The sequence below is a fragment of the Leopardus geoffroyi genome, chromosome E3 (genome assembly GCF_018350155.1).
Source record: "Leopardus geoffroyi isolate Oge1 chromosome E3, O.geoffroyi_Oge1_pat1.0, whole genome shotgun sequence".
Taxonomy (NCBI): Eukaryota; Metazoa; Chordata; class Mammalia; order Carnivora; family Felidae; genus Leopardus; species Leopardus geoffroyi.
In genome coordinates, this window is record NC_059340.1 from 4,574,919 (window position 1) to 4,598,537 (window position 23,619).

The window sequence follows — 23,619 nt, forward strand, 5'->3', positions numbered from 1 at the left end:
GGTGGGGGACACAAATGTTTATTTAGTTCATAGCGCAAGGTGATAGAGTCCAGCCGTGGAAATAGGGATTTCTGCTGTGTGGGAGGAACCCCATCAGTCTGGGAACATTCCCTGGTTCTTTGATGATCCTTGACACCAACTATAAAGGACTCTGCCCATCATCCTTCCAGAGGGAGCCCCTCCCCACCCCAGCTCCAACCCCGACCCCAGATGCCACTCCTGCCCAGTCGGTCCTCTGAGTCCCTTCTAGCCTCCCACCTAGAGAGTGCTGAGGCCAGCCGGGAGGGCAGAAAGGGGGAGCAGGCAGAGAAGACAAGAGTGTCCACTTAACAGGGGCAGAGGGTTGAATCCAGGCCCCTGCAACAGAGCAGAAAGGAACAGGCAAGGGTGGGGTCTAGACCGCAGACAGGGCAGAGGGGGGGTGACAGATGCTTTCCTTGACCAAACTTTAGGTGGGAGTTCAGCTCAGGCCCTGACTTCCAGCTTCCGTATCTGTCTGTGTCACCCAGTTTTAGAAAAATCCGGTCACGTCAGTTTAGCCAGAATCCTCACCCTTGATGTTTCTTGCGTCTTCGTAAATTTCCGCCGACCAGCTTCCCCCTAGCCCCTCCTTGGCTGTGAAGTCTTCCCTCCTCCTTGCTAAAACCAGATTCTGGTCCAGTGCTATTCTGAGGTCTCTTTTCCCCTATTGCATTGGGCCCTGAATAAAAGCTGGTTTTACTGCTTTAACTGTCGTCTGGCTCTGGTTCTTTTTTAGTGGTGGCACTTGTGCTCTCTTCCCACACTGGGCATGTGGGGGTTGGGTGGGAACTTTGGTCAGCACCCCTCTGTTCCAGGCTCCTTGCCAGGAGGAACCCAGGAGGGCTTCCCGCAGGGGGAGACACTTGGGCATGTCCTGAGAGCCCAGTGGGAGTGAACTCTGCCCAGACAAGTCCCTGAAGGCAGTGGCATGCATATAGGTGGGTCTGTTCAGAGGTGGCACCTGCCCCAAGCGCCTGTGGACCTCACAGAATTCCAAATGCACCCGCATGCCTGTGCCCCTGCTGGTGAGCCACAGGAAGGCTGACACACAGAACGAGTCTCATGACAATCACTGGGGGTGCTGACAGCCTCCTCAAGGCCATCGTCCCCTTGGAGGGCCGCTGGTAAACTGGATTTCATGACTACATCTTTCCAGGCACCCAAACTGTCACAGATGCGTAACAGTGACACGGAAGCTGTATTAATGCCAAAGTCTATATGATTTGAGGGACACCACTTGATTTCTTGCATTTTTTATGTGTTTTTAAGGGAATGACTTCTGGGGCGCCTGGGTGGCGTCCAACTTCGGCTTAGGTCATGATCTCACAGTCTGTGAGTTCGAGCCCTGCGTCAGGCTCTGTGCTGATAGCTTGGAGCTTGGAGCCTGCTTCGGATTCTGTCTCCCTCTCTCTGCCCCTCCCCCACTCATGCTCTGTCTGTCTGTCTCTCTCTTTTTTTTTTTTTTTTTAATTTTTTTTTTTTCAACGTTTATTTATTTTTGGGACAGAGAGAGACAGAGCATGAACGGGGGAGAGGCAGAGAGAGAGGGAGACACAGAATCGGAAACAGGCACCAGGCTCTGAGCCATCAGCCCAGAGCCTGACGCGGGGCTCGAACTCCCGGACCGCGAGATCGTGACCTGGCTGAAGTCGGACGCTTAACCGACTGCGCCACCCAGGCGCCCCTGTCTCTCTCTTTTTAAATAAATTAGTTACTTCTCCAGGGGGATTGGGGAAATCTGTCCGAGATTGAGTTCAGCCATGAGTAACAGGAAAGGCCGCCAAAGCAACCAAGGTGTATGCAAACCAAGGTGTTACTGTCCTCGGGTCCAGGGCTCCTCCAGCAGCTCCCCAAGGCCGTGGACAACCTCCCCTCACCACACCCACACCCACCCGTTCCTCCCCTCCCCTGCCCTGACCGAGCCACTCAGCAGCCTCTGAAGCCACGCTGCTGGGGCAAGAAGCAGAAACCATCAGTGTACAGGTTACACGGCGTTGTTCAAACCTGATTTGTCTTTACATGTTTATTTATTGCACCACTGATCGTTTACGTATTCCTAAAACACGAAGGTAAGTTGAGAGTAAATTGGGAAGGTAAGTTAAGTTTTGGGGCCTGGCCGAATGTGGTAGAAAGAAGCCTCAAAGATTTTTTTAAAAGGCCAAAGAGAATGTGAAAAGCCTTTTGTTCTCAGGTAAGGGATTCACATGGCTCCTGTAGGTCACGCGGGACAGAGGTGGTTTAAGGGGGTGCTGGGGAAGGACCTCCTGTAACTGCGCATCCGTTCTGGGCAGTTGTTACCTGGTGGCTCTTCCCACGGCTTCGGCTCCTCCGCGTCCTCTGATGGCATCGAGAAGTTGTCTCTGCGGGCTGCAGGCCTCCAACACGGATCCCACACTTGCTCGCCGCCCTTTCAACAAGGACAGGGCAGGCCTCGCGTTCAGAGCTTCCGCCGGGCACCGGGGTCTCCCCTGAAGGTGACAACACTGTTTATGTTGACGGCTGCTTTCCACTGGTGTCAAACTGACGAGGCTTTCAGCCTGCGGTGTTCATCTTTTTAAAATTCACTACCCGCACTTCCGGGTTCCGGGCCGGCCTGCAAGGGGCTTGCAGGCCGCTGCTCCGTCCTCACAACAAGAAAAAAAGTGGAAATCAACGATCCATCTCAGATCCTTCAGAGAATCAAGGTCAAAGCTCAAACTGCTGCCCCTAAAATCAGAGAGACAGACGGCAGACACAGAAAATCTCAGCTTCCAGGAGCAGAAACGGCCCTGGAGCCAGTGCCTGGACAGGGAGACTTAAACTCTTCGTGATCAATGGCTAAAAGTTCAAGAGGGCTCAGCTGATGCTTAAAACCTCCGCCCGGGGAACGGGGGTGGAAGGGGGGTGGTGGTGGTCCTCTTAGAAGATAAGCTTTGGGGGGCGCCTGGGTGGCACAGTCGGTTAAGCGTCCGACTTCAGCCAGGTCACGATCTCGCGGTCCGTGAGTTCGAGCCCCGCGACAGGCTCTGGGCTGATGGCTCGGAGCCTGGAGCCTGCTTCCGATTCTGTGTCTCCCTCTCTCTCTGCGCCTCCCCCATTCATGCTCTGTCTCTCTCTGTCCCCAAAATAAATAAACGTTGAAAAAAAATTAAAAAAAAAAAAAAAGAAGATAAGCTTTGGGGCGCCTGGGTAGCTCAGTCGGTTAAGCGTCCGACTTCAGCTCAGGTCATGATCTCACGGTTTATGAGTTCGAGCCCCGCGTCGGGCTCTGTACTGACCGCTCAGAGCCTGGAGCCTGTTTCAGATTCTGTGTCTCCCTCTCTCTCTGACTCTCCCCCGTTCATGCTCTGTCTCTCTCTGTCTCAAAAATAAATAAACGTCAAAAAAAAAAAAAATTAAAAAAAAAAAAAAAAAGAAGAAGATAAGCTTTACCTCCTGGAGCCCGCCCGACCAGGTTCTCACAGTGAAGATCAAAGAAACATCTCAGATTCCCAGCAGGGGGAGGGGAAATGGCGCCATGTTTATTTATGTATTTACTTATTCTCATTTTATTTAGTCTTACTTTTTTTTTCTTTCAGAGAGAGAGAGGGAGTGGGGGAGAGGGGCAGGAGACAGAGAATCTCAAGCAGGCTCCGGGCTCAGCGAGGAACCCGAGGCAGGGCTGGATCCCACGACCCTGGGATCATGACCTGAGCCGAAATCAAGAGTTGGACTCTCAATGAGCTGACCCACCTGGAGCTGTGGAGGTGTTTTTAAATACATCCAGAGCACCCTGTTTTGTTGTTGTTGTTGTTTGTTTGTTTTGGGTTTTTTAGGGTGTTTCTGACAGAGAGAGAGCACAGAAGGGACAGAGAGAGAGGGAAGGAGAGACAATCCCAAGCAGGTTCTGTACCATCAGCGCAGAGCCTAATGTGGGGCTTGAACTCACAAACTGTGAGATCATGACCTGAGCCAAAGGCAGGTGCCTAACTGACAGAGCCATGCAGGTGCCTTGCACTCTGTTCTCCTTAAGGGAAGAAGTCTGCTCTCGAGGGAAACTATTTTACTAGAGCCTAAGCAAACAAGTGGAAGAGGGAGATACCCAACTCCAGCCTCCTCTAGCCTTTGTATTCCAGGAGAGAGAAACTGAGAGAGGTTTGTCAAGTTCATAGCCCGCAGGCACAGGTTCACTACAAGCCTGCAACCTAATGGTCAGGATATAGAACACTTCCTCTCCCTGTCACCGCACCTTCATGTCAGTAGAGATTCTCTATGATAACTTGGGAACACAACGGAGAACCCACATGTCTCAGACCTTATTCTAGAAGAAGTCTCTAGGGGGCGCCTGGGTGGCTCAGTCGGCTGAGTGTCCAACTTAGGCTCAGGTCATGATCTCACAGTTTGGGAGTTCGAGCCCCGTGTCGGGCTCTGTGCTGACAGCTCAGAGCCTGGAGCCTGCTTTGGATTCTGTGTCTCCCTGTCTCTCTGCCCCTCCCCTGCTCACGCTCTGTCTCTCCCTCTCTCTCAAAAATAAATAAACATTAAAAAAAAATTAAAAGAAGTTTCTAGGGGGTGCCTGGGTGGCTCAATCAGTTGAGCATCAGGTTCAGGTCATGATCTCACAGTTCGGTTCCTTGGGTTCCAGTCCCACATCGGGCTCTGTGCTAACAGCTCAGAGCCTGGAGCCTGCTTCAGATTCTGTGTCTCCATCTCTTTCTGCCCCTCCCCTGCTCACGATCTGTCTCTCTATCTCTCAAAAATGAATAAATGTTCAAAAAAATGTTTAGTAAGTAAGTAAATAAATAAATGTATGAAGTCTCCAGAAAAATCCAAAGACAACAGGGGAGACAAAACAAGGAGACCAGAGGAAATTTTCTCCTCTAACCCCTACAGCAATGGCAACAGTAAAAAAAAGCCTGGCTCCTAGCCAGCTAAGCATAAAGCCTCACACCAAAGACCTACTTAACTCAGTTCCTTTTACCTAGGACATCATGTTCACTTCTCAACAACAACAGCAAAATTACAAGGCATACTACAAAACAAAAGCACAGTTTGAAGAAGCAGATCCAAATACAGTACAGAGGTTAGATAATCAGGATAGAAATTTAAGACAACTATGGTGAATATGTTAAGGACAATAATGGAAAAAGTAGCCAACATTAAAAAACAGATGAGTAATGTCAGCAGACAGATGGAAACTAAGAAAGTATCAAAAGGAGGGGCACCTGAATGGCTCAGTCAGTTAAGCATCCGATTCCAGCTCAGTTCATGATCTTACCGTTTGTGAGTTCAAGCCCTGCACTGGGCTCTGTGCTGACAGCTTGGAGCCTGGCACCTGCTTCAGATTCTGTGTCTCCCTCTCTCTCTGCCCCATCCCATGGCTTGTGCTCTGCCTCTCTCTCACTAAAATAAATAAACATTAAAAAATATGTTAAAAAAGAAAATAGACCTGGATGGGCCTATATTGTAAAGTCAGGGCACCCATTAAAATTTTTTTTAAGTATATCTGATATACCAAAAGAGGAGAAATAATGAAATAACACAAAATGCTTAAGTAACACCAGTGAGTGCAGAAAAAGAGTAGAAAACAAAAAAGATTCAAAGAACAAAGGCAAAACATAGAAAACAGTAGTGAATGTAGTAGCTATTAATCCAACGGTATCAATAGTCACTTTAAAATAAATTTATTTTGGGGTACCTGGGTGGCTCAGTCAGTTATGCCTTCGACTCTTGGTTTCTGCTCAGGTCATGATCTCACAGTTCGTGAGTTCAAGCCCCACATCAGGCTCTGGGCTGACAGTGTGGAGCCTACTTGGGATTCTCTCTCTCCTCTATGCCTCTCCTAAATAAATAAACAAACAATAAATAAACTTTAAAATAAAATAAAATAAATTTATTTCAGCTAAAAAGAGACCAGATTTGGGATTCCTAGCTGGCTCAGTTGGTAGAGAATGCAACTCTTGATCTTGGGGTTGTGAGTTCAAGCCCCACATTGGGTGTAGAGATTACTTAAAAATAAAATCTTTAAATAGTGATCAGATATAAAGAAAATTGCTAAGTAATTGGTAGTACACGTGGCAGGTCCATATGGCAAACATGTGTCACAAAGCATTGGTCCAGGGGCCACAGACCGGGCTTAACCAGAGGGGGAAACATTGGATTAGCATTTTAGGACCATCGTCACAACAGTGTTTGAGAAGATGGATTGGAAGGGGCCAGAAGCTGAAGGCAGGTATGTCCGATTGAACACAGGGAACTGACGTCATGCATTTATAACATTTCCCTCCCAGAATGCCCCTGAAGAGGGGGAAAGGATAGACATCCACAAGGACAAAGACAACCAGAAGGAACCATCAGTGGATGAGAAGTTCCAGCACATGGGTGGCAGACAGAGGTGAGAAGGGTGGCCTGACCCACCAGAGCGGCCGTGGGACAGGGACCCCAGATACCCACAGAGAAGCAGAGGCCTGTGGTTATTGCTTTTAGCACAACTATCAGTGATTCTTGCATACTGAAGAAGCCAGGAAGGAGTTGGGATGAAAATTGGGGCCTTAATTTCAAAGCAAAACTTGGTGCACAATTAAACGAGTGTACGGGAGATAAAAGATGGCTGGAAATTGTTTGCAGCCCTTCCCATGGTGAGGCAGGACCTATTTCCTTCCCCTTGACCTGGGCGGGGATTGAGACTTGGTCTGATGAGTGGTATCTGCAATAAATAACATTGCACAACTTCTAAGCTCCATCATAAGAAGCCTAGTAGATCCCAAGCTCTGGTCTCTTGGGACCCAGACCCTCTGCTGAGAGACACCAGGTCACATGGAGAGGTTATGTGTAGGTGCTCCAGGGGACAGCCCCACTGAGCTCCCAGCTGATCACCAGTATCAGCCACCAGCCTCATGATGAACCTGTGCCTCAGCCCCACTGGGCCATCAGATGTCATCATACAGAACAGAAGAGCCACCCAGCTGAGCCCAGGCAACCTGCAGACTGTGAGAAATAACAAAGCATCTTTTGTTTTTAGCCACTGTTTCGGGGTGGAATATTGCACAATAGTTAATTGAAACAAAGGGCATTAGGAAAAGCAAGGGGCATCTAGACGGGCTCCTGGGTTTGTGTCTCAATGCCTCCAGGTAGTTGGTGCTCCAAATCTCGGAGACCAATGGGTTCTCAGGTCTGAGAGAGATGCCTACATGGGGACTAATGTTATAGGCTGCGATGGAGTTGGCTGGGACCCTACCACATCCCACCTGCAGGGAAAGATCCTAAGGGCATAACTAGGCCCTTCTACCATCTGGGGGCCTCACAATCTTTATTTCTACAATGTCTAAATTTTTTAACATTGAAATATTAGAGAGCTTTATCTCACAGAATGTCCAACCAGAGAAGAGCTTGCATTCAAATCTTCCTTGCTTTATTTTTTTTTTTAATTAATGTTTATTTATTTTTGAGAGACAGAGACAGAGACAGAGAGCGAGCAGGGGAGGGGAAGAGAGAGAGAGAGAACGACACAGAATCCAAAACAGACTCCAGGCTCTGAGCTGTCAGCACAGAGTCCGACACAGGGCTTGAACTCCTGAACCATAAGATCATGACCTGAGCTGAAGCCAGACTGAGCCACCCAGATGCCCCAAATCTTCCTTGCTTTAGATGCAACATATTCCAGGGGCCTAACATGCACTGCGCCTGTTTGCACATATTATCTCGCCTATTGTATTGGACACACAATAGCTCAGAACCATAGACACTCTGGCTCTTATCTTACAGGCAAGGAAAGTTGTCACATAGCAATTGGTGGCCGGAATTCCAATCCCCAAGTCCTCCCTGGAGGAACATCACTATTTCGTAAAAGATGCCTGACTCAAAGAAGGCAAAGACCGAGAATCAGCATCAGGCTCTGTTATGTCTTATACATTTGATTTTATCATATTCCCTGGAGATTTTCCATTTTAGAGACTTCTGGGCTTAGAATTCTCTTTCCAGCTCTTGATATAGCACAGATATAGCCCGAGGGTCAGTCCAAAGGAGATATTTACCTACTTGCTAAAAACGCAAAATGACACCCTGCTGTACTGTTGTGATTGTGACTAACACATCACAAAGGGACAGGAAGGATTTCACACCAGGGTCCCTCTGTCTAGCAATAGTCCCTAAAATACAGGAGACAAGGAGCCCTCTACTGACTCCCTCACAAAAACAACCTGATCCCTACCTTTTGCAAACCCTTGCAGATAAGGTCATTATATGAAAAATTAAAACTAGTCGTATTCTTGATAATCTTGTGAGGTTTTATTTTATTTATTTATTTTTTTAATTCACATTGTGTATTTTCACTTGATATGCCAGCCTTGAGTCTGGACCCCTTTACAAGATTCCCATGCATTAAGAAATTTCTTTTTGTTTTTAAGTTTATTTATTTATTTTGAGAGAGAGAGAGAGAGAGAGAGGGAGAGAGAGAGAATCCCAAGCAGGCTCCATGCTGTCAGCACAGAGCCTAACTCCGGGCTCGATTTCACAAACCGTGAGATCATGACCTGAGCTGAAATCAAGAATCAGAGGCTTAACCGACAGAGCCACCCAGGTGCCCCAAGAAATTTCTTTTCTTAACGGTCATGTCTCTGCATTTTCCTTTCACGTCTCCCAACACAAGTGACTTAGGCCTACCTGGTTGCCAGCACAGAAGGGAAGAAGAGTGATCTAAACACTGAAAAGCAGCCTCCCACAGTGAGTGAGGGCACAGCTAAAGTGAATATGGCGACCACTGACTCAAGTCGAAGAACCAATGGACATAGCAGAAATAACAGGTAGCAGGTGGAGGGGAGCCCTTGCCAGGGCCGAGGAGGCCGAGGAGGCCGAGGAGATGAGCCTCCCTCCCTGCTACATACAGCCCTGGGCCCTGGCGTATCATGTGTCTCTGCAACTGGGACCCCCCCCCCCCCCCACTCCTGACACAGGAATCCAACTGTGGGACGCAGCCCTGGGAGTTGTGAATGGGGATGAGCTGAGGGTGGCTTCCTAGCTCCACAGACAGGGGCTCAGGATGTGGGGACGCTGGAGTGGGCGTGGCAGCCAGGGGCCCTAGGAATTCTGGGTAGGGCGGGTGGGTGGACAGCGCCGCTTCCGGACCAGGCCAGCCCATGGCCCCCACCGAGGATCTGCGCACGACATTTGTTTTAGGTAAAAGTGCAGGGTGAGAGACGGCTCAGGCGCCATGGCTCCTGTCCCCCTGGGGCACTGAGGAGGGTGTCTATTCCTTTCGCTGCTGCTCAGACTGCTGGTAGCGGTGGAGGCGGGCGGTAGCGAGGACTGGGGACCGGGCTGGCTTGTGGTTAGGTGGCAAAAGCAAGGTGGGGGAGAGCCGGGTGATGAGGGCAGGGATTGGGGTGGGCAGGCCTCCCGGGGGACAGGGCCTGACTCATGGGGCTTTCCAGGAGCTATATTTGGCTGGGCTTAGATGCCTGTTGGAATGGACAAGTCAGGTAGAGGTGACAGAGATGCTGAAAAGTTCTGGGGAGAAGTCAAGGCTGTACACAGGAAGAATCTGGGAGTCTGGGGCCAATGGATTCCACAAAATCCAGTCCCTAAGCTCTCTCTCTCATTCCACCACCTGTCTCCCGTAGCACCTACCTCCCAGCGATTCCCAGACTCACTGTTCCTAATCACACCAGGTCCCCTCTGGCTCTGATCTATCGCGCAGTGTGAGTTCCATCCTGACCACCTCCCCCTCTAGTGTCTCCAGGCCTCACCTCCAGGCAAATGCCTGCTGACTCAGCGAGACTTCTGGGAGGCCACTTGGCTCCCCATGTTGGAGTCCGTTGCTCTGTCCCCTCACCCCCCATGTGTGACCATTTAGGTGTGTGTCCCTCTCCTACTGGGCTGTGAGCTCTTCAGCAATGCCTCTCAACACCTGGGGCCTGCCCGTCCTGCACTCCGACCAGGCCCCTCCCAAGACATGGCCTCCGCCTACCAACAGGCTTGGCCTGTCTTCCCACGAGGGCCCCGGTCTTCCGTTCCCCAGAGGCGACTGCAGAAGAGCAGGTATGTGCCAGTGGTCACTCAAGGAGAGGGCCGGGGGAGGCCGGTGGCGGGCGAGCAGCACAGGAGGGGGGTGGAAGGAGAGGTCTCAGGCAAAGCCCCGCAGAGGCGAGGAAGCTTCCACCTCCCCCTGGGGCTCCAGCGTTGTCCAAATGTGAGGAAGGGAGCGGGGCTTCCACAAGCCTTCTGAGTCGGCTTAGGGGACACTTCACCTTCTCTGAGACAGTGGATGATGGGAGAGCCACTGGCGCTTGTGGGGGAAGCCAGCCAGCCAGGATGGCAGGAGCCCACACGTCTGTAGAACCATCTGCCCAAGGACAGGTGGGCAGAGAATCAACATCCGCCCAGGCCTCTCCCTGCCTCACACAGATCCACTCACCCCCCATATGGATTCTACTCGGCGAAGAACACGGATGACAGAGGCCTGGGGGTATCACCTATCGCCCCGGATGCCGCGGTTGGGTTTGAGGCCCTAGCTTATGCCTCTTATCCGCAGATCCCTTGCCTTCAGCATCTCTGCTGGTCGAGGGGGCCCGTCTGACAGGATGACTCAGACCTTCACCCCGGAGGGGTCAGAGCCCCAGTTGAAAGATCTAATGCCCCATGCCCTCAGCGAATGGTTACTGGGGGAAATGGGTCTGTCGGTGTAAAGACAGAGGAAATCACTCACTGTAAACAGAGGCAGAGCGAGGGGAGACGGGCCACTTCTGAATTGATTTAAAGCTTGTCCTTAGGAGATGCCAAAACTGGCCTCCCCGAGCGTCTGTCCTCTGGCCCCCATCCCTCCCAGCAAGGTTATATGGAATCAGCTCCTCCGAGGCCAAGGGGTTCAGGTTAGAAAGAAGAGTCTAGGGTGAGGGCGCTGAGCATGGGACTTAATAAGCCGTCCCTTGCTCTAGAGCAACCAGGAAAATGCTTTGTAGAGATGAAACCAGGGGCCAGACGCAAAATCCAGCAGGGAAAACAGAGACGAGACAATGCATTTCTTCATTTTAATTTATTTTTCAATTTTTGTTTCTCACTTACCAACACATTCGTAAAATGTAGCAGGCTGTGTTAGTAAAGGAGAAGCAGGGAGCAAAGAGAGGTGCGGGATCTAAGCAGCTGCACACGGGGGTAGGGGTGGGGGGTGGGGGTGGGGGGTGGGGAAGGTGGTGGCCAAGAGCGGGAAGCACTCGGGGGCAGAAGGGGCGGGGCGCCGCCACCGTCCGCCTTCCCGCAGGCGTGGGCATCGCCGATGCTCTTACAGACCCCCAGATGGTTTTGTAAACGTTGTAGAGAGCACTTCTGTTGCTTCCAAACTTCGTCCCCCAACTTCTCCCTCTGACTCCCCCTGCCCCCCACCCCCCCAGCCATCCCCACCACTGCAGCCACGAGGCAGGGTCTTCTCGAGCCAGCCCCCTGCATAGCCGGGCCCAGGAAAACCCTGCCCCTGGGTCTCAGGGCCCCAACCCCATAGCCTCAGTCCCTGGGCCAGCATCTGAGAGGCCTAAAGCAGCTGGATCCCAGGGAGGTCAGGGTGGGGCTACCTTGGAGCTCTTTCCCCAAGGGGAACACTCCCCTGGACCTTGGAGAGCATTCCCAGAATGCCCTCTGCTTCAGCCGCGGGCTCCTATTCAAGAGGTCACTGACAGGCCACCGTGGGCATGGGGACTTGGCAGCATGGAGGGCTGCCGCTCGCTGGAACCCTGGGTTAACCTGGAGGGAGGTTTTACCTTCCGCCCAGAGACGGGCCTCCTGGCATTTGTGCACTAACCCAGTGGACACTCTGACCCTGTGCTTATGAACACAAACATTTTAATCAGGATTACATCCACCCTGATGAATTTTCATTCTAGAAAGTACTTTCAAGGCAGACGCCATTGAGGACAATCTAACGCCTTGACGGTTTTCTACAAAGTGCAGATAACTTTCCTTTCTCCCCCATTTCTTTTCCTCGAAGTCATTTTCACCAGGATCAAATCCTATTCGTGTGCGTTTCGCCACAGGTATCCGACTCCCGGGTTAGTGTTCGATGCGTGTCAAATGTCACCAACTGTCACACGTGTCACTGGCAGTTTTTTTTTTTTTTTTTCCTGTGGCTGTCACTTCAAGAAAGTCCAGTTTTCTGGGGGAAGGGCTCTAGCGGACTCCTCACGGACCGGTACCCAACAACGAATTTGTGCGGCGTGCTGTCTGTCCTGGTGTGCCACACCTGTGCCCTTTGGCCCCAGTGGCTTTTCTCTAGGAGCCTTTCCGAGGGTCCGTGCGTAACCGTGGCCTACCCTCAGCTAACCAGGGACAGAGCCGGGAGCCCTTCCGCAGCCGGCTTCCAGGAGGTGCGCGCACACCACGGGACAGGGCGGGAGGAACCTGCGCCCTCACCGACCCCGGCTCCCCCCCCCCCCCCGCCCTCCGTCACCCACCCCCTCCCCGCCGCCCACGGTCACGGCGCCTTGTCCGCGGCCCCCGCCGCCTGCTCGGGGCGCGCGGGGCCGCCGGTGGCCGCGCGCGTGCTGCGGAGCAGGCCCAGGCCCCGCGATCGACCGGCGCCGTGCAGCTGGCGCTCGTGGCGGCGGATCTGCACCTTGTGCCGGAAGCGCTCGCCGCAGTCCTCGCAGACGTAGGGCCGCTCGCCCGAGTGCGTGCGCCGGTGGCGCAGCAGGTTGGACGAGACGCTGAAGCGCTTGCCGCAGTCGCCGCAGGCGTAGGGCCGCTCGCCCGTGTGCGTGCGCTGGTGCTGCACGAGCGCCGAGCTCTCGCTGAAGCGCTTGGCGCAGTAGGAGCAGGCGTAGGGCTTCTCGCCCGTGTGGATGCGCTGGTGCGTCACCAGGTTGGAGTGCTGCGAGAAGCCCTTCCCGCACTCGCCGCAGCGGTGCGGCCGCTCGCCCGTGTGCGTGGCCTGGTGCCGCACCAGGTCCGTGCTGCGGCTGAAGCCCTTGCCGCACTCCCCGCAGATGGTCGGCCGGTCCCGGGCGCGCCGCCGCCGCCGCTGCCTGGCCGGGGTCAGGGCGGCGCTGCCCGCGGGGCCCGGGATGGCCACCACCGCCGGCGCGGCCACGGCCGGCAGCACCATGAGCTCCTGCAGCACCACGTAGCCCGGGGGGGCCACCACGACGGCGGCTGGAGCCCCCGGGGCCGAAGCCCCGCCGCCCCCTGCGGCGGGCACCAGCTCCAGCTGCAGCTCCGGCTGCACGGGGGTCAGCTCCAGCCGCACCTCCTGCTGCTGGGCTCCCAGCTCCACCGGGGTCAGCTCCAGCCGCACCTCCTGCTGCTGCTCCAGCTGCTGCTGCTGCTGCTCCAGCTGCTGCTCCAGCTGCTGCAGCTGCTCCTGCAGTTTGAGCTGCAGCTGCCGCTGTTCCTGTTGTCTCTCCAGCTCCTGCCGCTGCCTCTCCAGTTCCTGATCCGACCCCAGGTCAACTGGCATGAGCTCCAGCTCTACCTCTTCCTCCTCGTCTGGCTCCAGCAGAGGGGGCTGCTGCTGCTGTTGTAGCTGTTCCTGTTGCGGCTGCTGCTGTAACTGTTGCTGCTGCAACAGCTGCTGCTGTAACAGTTCCTGCTGCCGCTGCTGTAACTGTTGCTGCTGCAGGTGCTGCTGTTGTAACAGTTCCTGCTGCTGCTGCTGCTGCTGCTGCTGCTGTAACTGTTCCTGCTGCTGTAACTGTTGCTGCTGCAGGTGCTGCTGCTGTAACTGTTCCGCCTTCTGCTGCTGCTGTAACTGTTGCTGCTGCAGGTGCTGCTGTTGTAACAGTTCCTGCTGCTGCTGCTGCTGCTGCTGCTGCTGCTGCTGCTGTTGCTGGAATTGTTCCTCCTCCTGCTGCTGCCCTGACTGTCCCTGCTGCTGCTGCTCCTGCTGCCACGGTTCCTGCTGCCTTAACTGCTTCTGCGGCTGCTGCTTCTGTAACTGTTGGTGCTGTGGTAACGGTTTCTGCTGTGGCTGCAACAGGTGTTGCTCTGGCACTTGCTGCTCCTCTGATTGTTCCTGCGGCGGCATCGGCGGCAGCTGTGGTTTCAGCTGCTGAGGTGGCACAGGTTGGGGGTTTTCCTGCAGGTGCTTCTCTTGTCGAGGCAGCCATTCTCGGCCAGCTTGCCGCTGTTGCTGCGGTCCTGGGGATCGGCTTTGTGGTCGCCGCTCCTGCCGTGGCTGTTGTTGCAGCGCTGGTTGCTGTTGTGACTGTTGTGGTTGCAACTCCGGCTGCCCCTGCTGTGCTTCCTCAGCCATTTCACTGGCCCCCGCCGGGGCTGAGCTTGTTGGCCGCGGTGGGCTGCCGTTCTCCGGAGCCTCTTCTTCTTCCTGACTCTCACTCCCACCGCTGCCACCTGTAGTGGAAATGGCAGGAAGCCAGGAGAGAAAAATCTACGGGCAGCTCTCAGGTGCAGACCCCCTGGACCTCCCCGCTCACCCGGCCCCATGGACAGCCACGCTAGGACACACTGTGAGCTCCCATCAGGGACCCAAAAGCACCGGCTCGGTTGACAATGGCAGCGTGGCAGGAACTGAATTGCCCAGAGGTGTGGGGTTGGCTTAGAAATGCGCCCGCAGGACTGCTGATCACGTCACTCTGCACCCTAGCTGTTCCACCTCTCCCCCGCGCCTCCCTCCACACAGGCTCCATGCTTAGATCTTGGCAGTGACAAGAGCCTGGGTGCCTGGGGCTCCCCAGCACCGTTCCCTGAGAAGTCTCTCGTGCTTCACCGCCATCCAGTGGGAATCCGCATACAAGCCGTTCGGACAGCTAAGCCACAAGCCCGTGCTGAACTCTGACCTCAGTTAGGGTCACACCTCACAGAAGTAAAACTTGCCTTCTCCGTAAATAATAACGCCTGGAAGTATCACCACTAGCGGTCCTAAAAGTCACCGAAGTGTCAGAGACAGCACAAAGTTTCCAGCGGGAAGTCCTCCGTTCAGGCCCTAACTCTACCGCTTAGCAGCCGTCGACCTCCCGCAGCCACGGAGCCCTCCTTGTCAGTGACGGCTTCGGGATACCCACACTTCCAGCTTCACGGGCAAAGCCAGAAGGGCCCCGGCATCGCCTCTAGAACCTGGTGGGTGCTTGAAAAATCCCTCTCCCTGTGAGTTAGAAAATGAGTTTGCAAACTAACAAACACTTTAGCAATACCAAGGATACAACTAGCTCCGTTTGAAACAGCCTGAAGACTGGAAGTGTCTGAGACTATTACTCAGGAATGGAAAGGACTAATTCCATAGCCCCAAGTCAACATGGTGACTGGCCAGTTACGTCACCTCTGGGAACCTGAATTTCCCTTTCTGGAAAAAGGAGATAAACCCTTCCCAGGGACATAGCGAGAATGCCAGGGGGGAAATGTCTGGCCCGGGGTTGTGCAGGTGTAGAGGAAGCCCCACTACGTAAGAGTCGCTCCATTGTCACATTTCACTTTCCTGCACAATATCCACGTGTCTGTCTCTCATTTTGAGTATTCAGGCTGTGTTCACGGAAAATCCGAAGAGGCTCTCTCCATTTCCGAGTCTGATTTCCACGTCTGTTCTTCCTACAGCTTCGTATTTTCAGTTTTGTAACAGAAAGCAGAGGTTCGATGTTATAAAATTTTGCTTTCCGGCCACTTTGCCAGGATTGTATTGATTTCATAAAACCAAGGGATATCTATATGAAAATAACTTCCTTTCGGAAAACTAGTCCTAATAACCTTTGCTTAGGCTAATGGACAAGTGAATGCATTTCTCATAAACACACACCAGTCGGGAGTATGCGTGTGGTAAGCGAAGACAGCCATGAAAACCTGTTCCCCCAGCAATGTCAAGGTCTGAGATACTCCAGCCTCCTGCCACCCCTCGAGGCAGCAAGAAGCACCGTGCTTCTGTGTGAGTCCTCACGTTTCTAGCACAGCACTTGGCTGTGTGGCCAGTCCTGGCTTCTTACAGCAACACCAGCATTTTAAACAACGATGTTTTTAGTAAACATATTATTAAGTGTCACCTGATGTGCGTGCCCTTGCAAGACTTTTTCCAGTTAAATATTTGAGCCAGGAGAGTCGTTTAGCCACACATCCCAACACAGCCCCTCTAATTGCCTGGGGCCTTTTCATGCTGTTCAACCCTGGCCCAGCCCTCAGTCAGTGCCCTCAAAGCACAGAGAAGGAAAGTGGCCCCCAGGAGCATGACCACCATAGAAAGTTTCCCCAGACCGTGTCCCAGAGGGAGAAGGCATCTTGAAAGGTTCTGCAGGGCCATATTTGCCTCTGGGCAAAAGGGGAGGAAGATGGATTGAAGCAGAGGTCAGGAAAAGTGGACAAGGTCAGAGAAGGCCACAGAGAAAAGAGAAGCAAGGGGTCCAATGCCTGAGGTACAAGGGGCAGTGGGAGAGAGCCCCTGAATTCAATCTTGAGAACTTGAGTCTGGAGCCAGGGACAGGTCGGGGGACAGTGGAGGCCGCCTGACCACTGGGGAAATAGCAGCAGCTCCCAGCCAGCACATACCCAGGGTCCAGGCATGGCCTGAGAAGATCTGCATCGTCAGGGAGCCCGTCACAGGCACAACCACAGCCTGATACAGCCGCCTCGGAAAACCCTGAGGGGAACCTGCCAGCGTCACTCCAGGCAGCTGAACTCGGCCGCTGTGAGCGGCTGCAGCCTGCCCCAGCCCCGCACCCCGAAACCACAGGTGAGCGCCCTTGCACACAGCAGGCTGCCCGCCACCCCGCAGCCCCCTCTCGCCTGCAGCAGGCCGGGCTCTGTCAGAAGGTCCTCCGCGGGGCCTGAGGACTGTCTCCTGCTTTAGGTCAGAGCCACCTCCCTCTAGTCCCTCACCTGAGAGGGCGCCAGGCCCCGGGCCCCCATCTTCAAGACACCGAAGCTCCAGCACGAAGGTCTCAGTCGCTGGCCCCAGCTCCATCCTGGCGCTCAGACCAAGACCCCGGGGAGCCAGCTGTGCTGAGAGGAAGGAAGGAAGCTGTTCAGGTGGGCAGGAGTGCTGTGAGCCCCCAGCCCCGTGGCACTGACTGCCACAGAGCCCTCCACCTCAGCCTCGGGCCTCCAGAGCCAGGGGCCCCACCCTGGCTGGAAAGGAGGACAGTTGGAGCCACAGCTGGGGAAGGGAGGCGCAGGGCAGCCCGGAGCTCTGCTCCCAGGGCCCGTTCAGCCCCCCGCAGGGAGGCAGTTCCTCCATTCCTGAATTCTAGGATTCTGCGGGGCCCACACTCAGCCCCAGCCTTAGGGGGCAGCCGGTGCAACTGCTCCACTAGGATGGGGAGCTGGAGTTGAGGAAGTTTGCAGAGAAGACGGAGAAACCTCACGTTCCACTGCCCCCCGCTACAAAGCCCCGCCAAGCCTGTTCACCTCCCTGGTCTCTGGCCTCCTAGGCTGCTCTTGGGGTTCGGCCAGCATTCCTAGGCCAGAGCACCAGCAACCCACAGAACCAGCCCTGGCCCAGGGTCTCCTGAAGTCGGGAGGGTTCCCCACCTCTCTCCTGCATCCCCCCTCCACTGGCCTTCCCGCCCCACGCCCCACCCCCGGCCCCTGCAGAGGTGTCCCCACATCCAGCCAGCCTCCCCTCCTAACAGGACAGCTCCAGGTCTCTGTGGGGGTCCAGTCGAAAAGACTGGAAGCGCCCCCGAAGGTTCGCCGAGCCGTCCCGCCCAACGGGCCTCACCTGGCGCAGCATTTCCTGCCCCTCACCGCGGCCTCTGCACTAGGGGAGGTGTGTTCATGGTCAGCAGGGGCTGGGCAGCCAAGGCCGAAGCGTCAGCCGGCTCCTTCCTGAGGCGCCTCCATCCAGAAAGAGCCGGGGAGGCGCCGGGCCACCCGGGGGCCTTTCTGGGCACTGCGGCGGCGGGCCTGTCGCTGTCAGGGCTGCCGAGGTCGCCCTGGGCCAAGAAAGGGGCAGGACGGAGTTCGCGAGCAGAAGTTGGTGTCGGGCACCCGTCCCGGGGGAAGGGGGCGGGGAGGAGGCTGGGCGCCGGGGGTCCGGTCCGAGGTCGGCGGGGGCCGGGCGACACCGGCCTCGGGTGGGCCGGGGGCAGCCCGGGTCCGGCCGGGTTCGGCCGGCGGCCACAGGTGCCCGGCGCCGGGGGGCGGGGGGGGCAGGGGGGCGGCCCGCGCGGGGGTCCGGTTCGCTCGCCCGCCACCCCCCCGAGCGTGCGTCCGGCCGGCAGCGGGCGGCGGGCGGCGGGCCGGACCGGGGGCGGGGGCGGCGGGGCCGGCACAGGAAGTCCCCCCGGCATCCGCATCCTGTCCCCCGCCCGCCACCCGCGCGCCCCGCGCCCCGGCCCCCGCGCCGCCGCCGCCGCCGCTCTAGGCCGCGGCGAGCTCGGTGGGCTTAACCCTTCCGGGCCCGGCCGCGCACCCGCGGGGGTGGCGAGACTGTCGCTGCCCCGAGGGGGGCGGGGCGGCTCCAGGCTCCAGCTCACCCCCCCACCCCCCCACCCCCGCGCCACCGTGGGGACGCGTGCGGTCTCAGGGCGCCCCTGGCCGGGCTACTAGTTGTGGTTCATTAGCGCTCAATTAGATGACACTCACCTGATGGGGAGGCCCCATTCCGCCCCCCAGCGGACCCCAAAGAGGCCTCCCTCTCCGCACCTTGAACCCCTCCTCCTGGAGTCCCGGATGGCGAAGGCAGGCCTGCGGGGGGCGTGGTGTTTGTGCCCGCTTGGACAGTGGGTCGGGACCCCAAAGGACCAGACCTTGTTAACTGAAGGGTAAGCCGGCTCGCTCCCTCTGTGCACAAGGCAGGTGATCAACCCCCCTCCGCCGCCCCCAACCACTGTCCTCCCCAGGCCCCCACCCCCGTAGCGCGGTGCAGAGGCCTCCCTGGACGCGCCAAGCTGACCCCTGCCTGGGGAGGCCTTACCTGACCATCTCCATATCCTATCAGCTTTGCCGCACTGTCCTAACCTGGAGAGTTCACATGAGAATCGGGATACTCCAATCCTCTTGAAAAACCCAAAGACCTGCCCTTGGAGAGCTGTTCCTGGGGTAGAGTCTGGGAATAGCCTCACTGGAGGGGGACACAGATGTCTTCCCTCCCTACTGTCTCCATGCTCACCTGGCCCCCCCTTGTTCCATTTTGGATACTTTCTGGCCCCACAGGCAGTGGAGTTTGGGGCTTCTCCTCCAGCCCTCTGAAAAGCTCCTCTCTCTGGGAGCTTGCCCCCAGACTGGGTGCTCCAGAGGACAGAGGGCCACCTCTCAGCTTCACCCCCAGACTGGGTGCTCCAGGGGACAGAGGGCCACCTCTGCCTCTTCGGGGGAACGAGTGCAGCAGGAACCCATCTTTGGAGGCAGAAAATTCTGGATTCACCATGGCCTCTTCCAGTTGGGTAACGAGGCAAGTTATTACCTAGCATGTGTGGAACAGGGACCACACGCTGCATGTCAGGAGTTGAAGGGTAAGTGAGCATCCCCCCTCTGGCCCGGCAGGTGTGCACCTTCACCTCCCCTGGGAGGGCTGAGCTGTCTCTGCCTCCTCCTTCCTCCCGGGAGACCTCACACCCAGACCATCCAGATGATCCACTCACTCCTTAAATCTTGAACCTCTCTCTCTCCGATGGCTTCTTGCCAACAGCGTTTGTTCATCCTCACGGCTCTCCCGTCTTAAAAACCAGGCAGCCCCTTTTCTCTCCTGCCCCCATGGCAGAACTTCCTGGAAAGATGCCCCATTGCAATCTGTCCATATCTCCGTCTACCTATCCCTCCTTCCCCCTCTCCAGCTTGGCCTGGGCCCCATCACTCCACCTGGACAGCTCCCTCTCATGTCACCAGTGAAGTGACCTCCCTGTTACTAAATCTCTCATGCTATCCCACCTCTGGGAGGCTTTGGACACTTCTCCGGTGGCTGCTGAGAGGGACCACCCTTGGTTCCCACTTCCTCTGGGTCTGCCTCCTCTCTGATTCCTCCACAGACTCTGCTTCCTTTATATAATCAAAACCTGCATAAGTTGTCTTCCCACATCAACAGCTCCATCCGGAAGAGTCTTTCTCCTGTCCATGACTGAGCACCTCACAAACAGTGGCCACCCTTTTTCTTCCTCTTTGTCCCTTTAACTTTGATCCAGGTAATACACAAAGCGAATTGAGTCAGTCAAATTGTTCTACGAGGGTTTAGCAACAACAAAAATCTTTTCATTTCCAAGTCCACTTTCTTCTGATATTTTTTGCCATTTTTTTTTTAAGTTTAAAAACGTTTATTTATAGGGGAACCTGGGTGGCTCAGTTGGTTGAGCGTCCAACTTCAGCTCAGGTTATGATCTCATGGCTTATGAGTTCAAGCCCCGCATCCGGCTCTGTGCTGACAGCTCAGAGCCTGGAGCCTGCTTTGAATTCTGTGTCTCCCTCTTTCTCTGCCCCTAACTCACTCACATTCTGTCTCTTTCTCTCTCAAAAATTATTTCTCTGACCCTAACTCACTCACATTCTGTCTCTTTCTCTCTCAAAAAATTATTTATTTTTGAGAGGGAGAGCGAGCAAGAGAGGGGCAGAGAGAGAAGGAGACACAGAATTGGAAGCAGGCTCCAGGCTCTGAGCTGTCGGCACAGAGCCTGACACGGGGCTCGAACTCACGAACTGCGAGATCATGACCTGAGCTGAAGTCAGATGCTTAACCAACCGAGCCACCCAGGCGCCCTTTGCCATATTTCTAAATACCATGCTCATAGTGCTATTACTTGGTTTTTCCATTTTAGGTAGTATCTATGGACAGCCTACTTTGGAGAATGCAGATTTAACTCTTTAAGCCACACATACATATGTCCATGTCCTGCCCACAATAATTTGTCTGGTCTTTATCCAGTTTTCTGGGAGAGAACTTCCACACTCTTGGGAGTTTCTCCAGGGACAGGAATGTCTTTGTTATTCGGGGGTTGGGGGCTGGATTAGCTTCAGGTTGGGGTCTGGTCATACCAAAAAGACCAACCATATGATTACAGGGTTGGGGCTCTGAGCTGGTGATGTCAACCCAACCTCTGGGGCTGGAGATTGAGGTCAGTCACATGGCCAATGATTCGATCAACGTATGAATGTAATGAAACACCAATAAAAACTATGGACACCAAGACTCAGGTGAGCCTCCTGGTTGGTGACGGGTGCTCTGTTTCCAGAAAGAGGACACAGAAGCTCCACCTTCAGGACTCTCCCAGACTTCGGATCTCTTCAGGAACCAGTGCTGGTCCGTCTTTCTATCCTTTGTAGTAAAACTGCAATTAGAAGTATAGCATTTACTGGAATTCTTTGAGTTGATCTAGTTAATTATTGTCCAACCTGAGTAGGTCAAAGGAATCCCTGAATTTGTAGCCAGTTGGTCAGAAGTACTGGGGGCCTGGGGACCCCTGAACTTGCAGCTGACCTCTATAGTGGGGGCAGTCCTGCTGGGAGTGATGCTCTTAACTTGTGGAGTCTGGAGGGACCCTGGAGGTCAGCTGTGGAACTGCAGGGCAAGACTGCACCTGTCCATATGGTTTTGACAGTTTGGGGGTAAATCCACATTGACTGTTTCCCTAAGTACATCTCCGTAAATATCTTTCACTGCTGAGCCCAGTGATACTATTTGTATTAGTTTCCTTCTTGTACAACCCTTAGTTCTTCCTGGACTTAATCTCTCATCTTTTTTTTTTTTTTTCTTTTTAAATTTTGCTTTGATTCACTTTTAGAATCTCCTGAAAAGTCTTTTCACATGCTCTTATGGCTCAGTAAATGCCTGTGAACCCAACTTTACACCTGGTCAAACTAGTCAGAAAATCTGTTTGTTTCATTTCATTTGTCTGTTTCCAGACATCCCTCTGGAGCCTCCTTCCATTGGATCCAAATTGGGCGGTTTGCCCTGCAGAGTGCTGGTGTCAGCCCGGAGTCCAGTGTCATCATCTGGGACTTTTGTCTCTCTCTCTCTCTCTCTCTCTCTCTCTGTCTCACTCTCTCTCTCTCTCTCTCCCCCCTACATCAATCTCTGTGACCTCTTTCTCCTTCTTGATTAGGTCATAATAGAGACCCTTAGCGCTCACCAAATATCCCAAGTGCTCCCCTACATTTCCAAGTCTTACATGCAGTTCAACCGGGGTTAAATAATTACTCTGGCCAGGGGACTGTGAAAGGAAGTGGCCCGTGCTATGTCTAAGCCAAAGCACTTAAGAGCTGGCGTGACATCTCCATCTCACGCCTCCCCTGCCGTGTGGCCTTGGAAGAGATGTGTTCCCCGTGGTGCCAGCACATGATGGTAGAGCCTTAGTCGGCCTGAGCTGTCAGTCCAGTCAGGAAAACCTCAGAACTCTTAAGTAATTAAGTAGAACATTTAATGCAGGAAAATGGTCACAAACATGTTCAAAAGGGCTGCAGCATTACGCAGGGGACAATGGGACGACCCAGAGATTAGTAGTACCTCCAGGGCTAGAGGAGCAAGAGGGGAAAATGATAGTATAGAGAGACACAACTGCTGTATCGGGGAGGCTACGGTAGCCACTCTCGGAAACTGGGGTGTGTAAGCAAGAAACGACCAGCCCAGACTCACCAGCCAGTGAAGGCTCCACCAGAAACAGGAAATGTCTTCTCTTCCATCCTGACTTCAGATCCCTCCTTGGTGCTTCCCATTAGCAGAATCTAGCCAGAGGCCAGCTGGCAAGGGAGCCTGGGAAATGGAGTTTTCCGTCTCCGGGCCTCCCGCAATGGAGCATATGGCGGGATGGAGACTGTCCAGAGGCAACAGGCAAAGAGCTGGCACATTTGGTGACTCTGTAAAGCAGGCCCCCCTGCCAACCCATGCTGGAAGGGCACACATTTATGAGCTAAGGGAGTGATTGGAATGTTGCAGCTTGAATGGATTATCCTGACCTTCATTCTGGGGGAGCACATTCTCGAGTGGTCTTCCTGAGAATAAGTATATGGCAAGTAAAATTTGGGGAGCCCTCATGTCTAAAAAGCTTTTTCTCTATCGTGTAACTGGGTATGGATTATAGAAGGGCAATGGCTTCTCCACAGATTTTGTTATATTATTTTTTAAAAATTTTTTTCGTTTATTTTTGAGAGATAGAGACAGAGCATGAATGGGGGAGAAGCAGAGAGAGAGACACACACACAGAATCCAAAGCAGGCTTCAGGCTCCCAGCTGTCGGCACTGAGCCTGATGCAGGGCTCCAACCCATGAACCATGAGATCATGACCTGAGCCAAAGTCAGACGCTCAACCGACTGAGCCACCCAGGCTCCCCTATTATTATTATTATTATTATTATTATTATTATTATTATTTTCAAGTAGGCTCCATACCCAGCATGGAACCCAACACGGGGCTTGAACTCATGACCTTGAGATCAAGACCTGAGATCAGAGACCTGAGACCAAGACCTGAGCGGAGATCAAGAGTCGGACATTTAACCAACTGAGCCACCCAGGCGCCCCTGCCTCTCCCCAGACTCTAAAGACACTGTTTCCTTGTCCAGTGTTGCTGTTGAGGATGTCCTGTGCCATTCTGGTCCCTGATCATCTCATGTTGTCATTTCTCTCCCATTTTCTCATCATTTTACCTCTTGGTTACACTTCCTAGAAGACTTTCTCATCGCTATCCTCCACCCTTTCTGCAATTATTTCTGCAACCCTCTCTTTAATTTCAGAGCTTTCTTATTCTCGGACTGGGTTGTTTCCTCATGCGTGTTCTTGCTTCACAATTGCAATG

At 54.2% G+C, this 23,619-nt stretch overlaps 1 protein-coding gene across 2 annotated transcripts; it reads right to left on the minus strand.

Annotated features, from left to right (window-relative positions):
• Window positions 1-10,989: 10,989 nt before the first annotated feature.
• Window positions 10,990-17,978, minus strand: ZNF853 (zinc finger protein 853). Of its 2 annotated transcripts, none has more exons than XM_045462068.1 (4): window positions 17,618-17,978; window positions 16,777-16,894; window positions 13,691-14,310; window positions 10,990-13,519 (listed from the first exon to the last, which is right to left on the minus strand). In XM_045462068.1, the coding sequence occupies exons 1-4, from the start codon at window positions 17,627-17,629 to the stop codon at window positions 12,437-12,439; spliced, it is 1,833 nt and encodes a 610-aa protein (XP_045318024.1). In that variant the 5' UTR covers window positions 17,630-17,978; the 3' UTR covers window positions 10,990-12,436. The 2 variants fall into 2 exon arrangements, with proteins under 2 accessions (XP_045318024.1, XP_045318026.1); XM_045462070.1 differs by having other exon boundaries at window positions 16,777-16,899.
• Between the last annotated feature and the right edge of the window lie 5,641 nt (window positions 17,979-23,619).

Excerpts from the sequence above, each read along its gene's own strand:
- ZNF853 (XM_045462068.1), bottom strand. Across the intron at positions 14,311-16,776 it reads GGGGCCTGGCGCCCTCTCAG|GTGGCAGCGGTGGGAGTGAG; the intron begins GTGAGGGACTAG and ends TTTCCACTACAG. Across the intron at positions 13,520-13,690 it reads AGTTACAGCAGCAGCAGAAG|CAGCAACAGTTACAGCAGCA; the intron begins GCGGAACAGTTA and ends CAGCTGTTGCAG.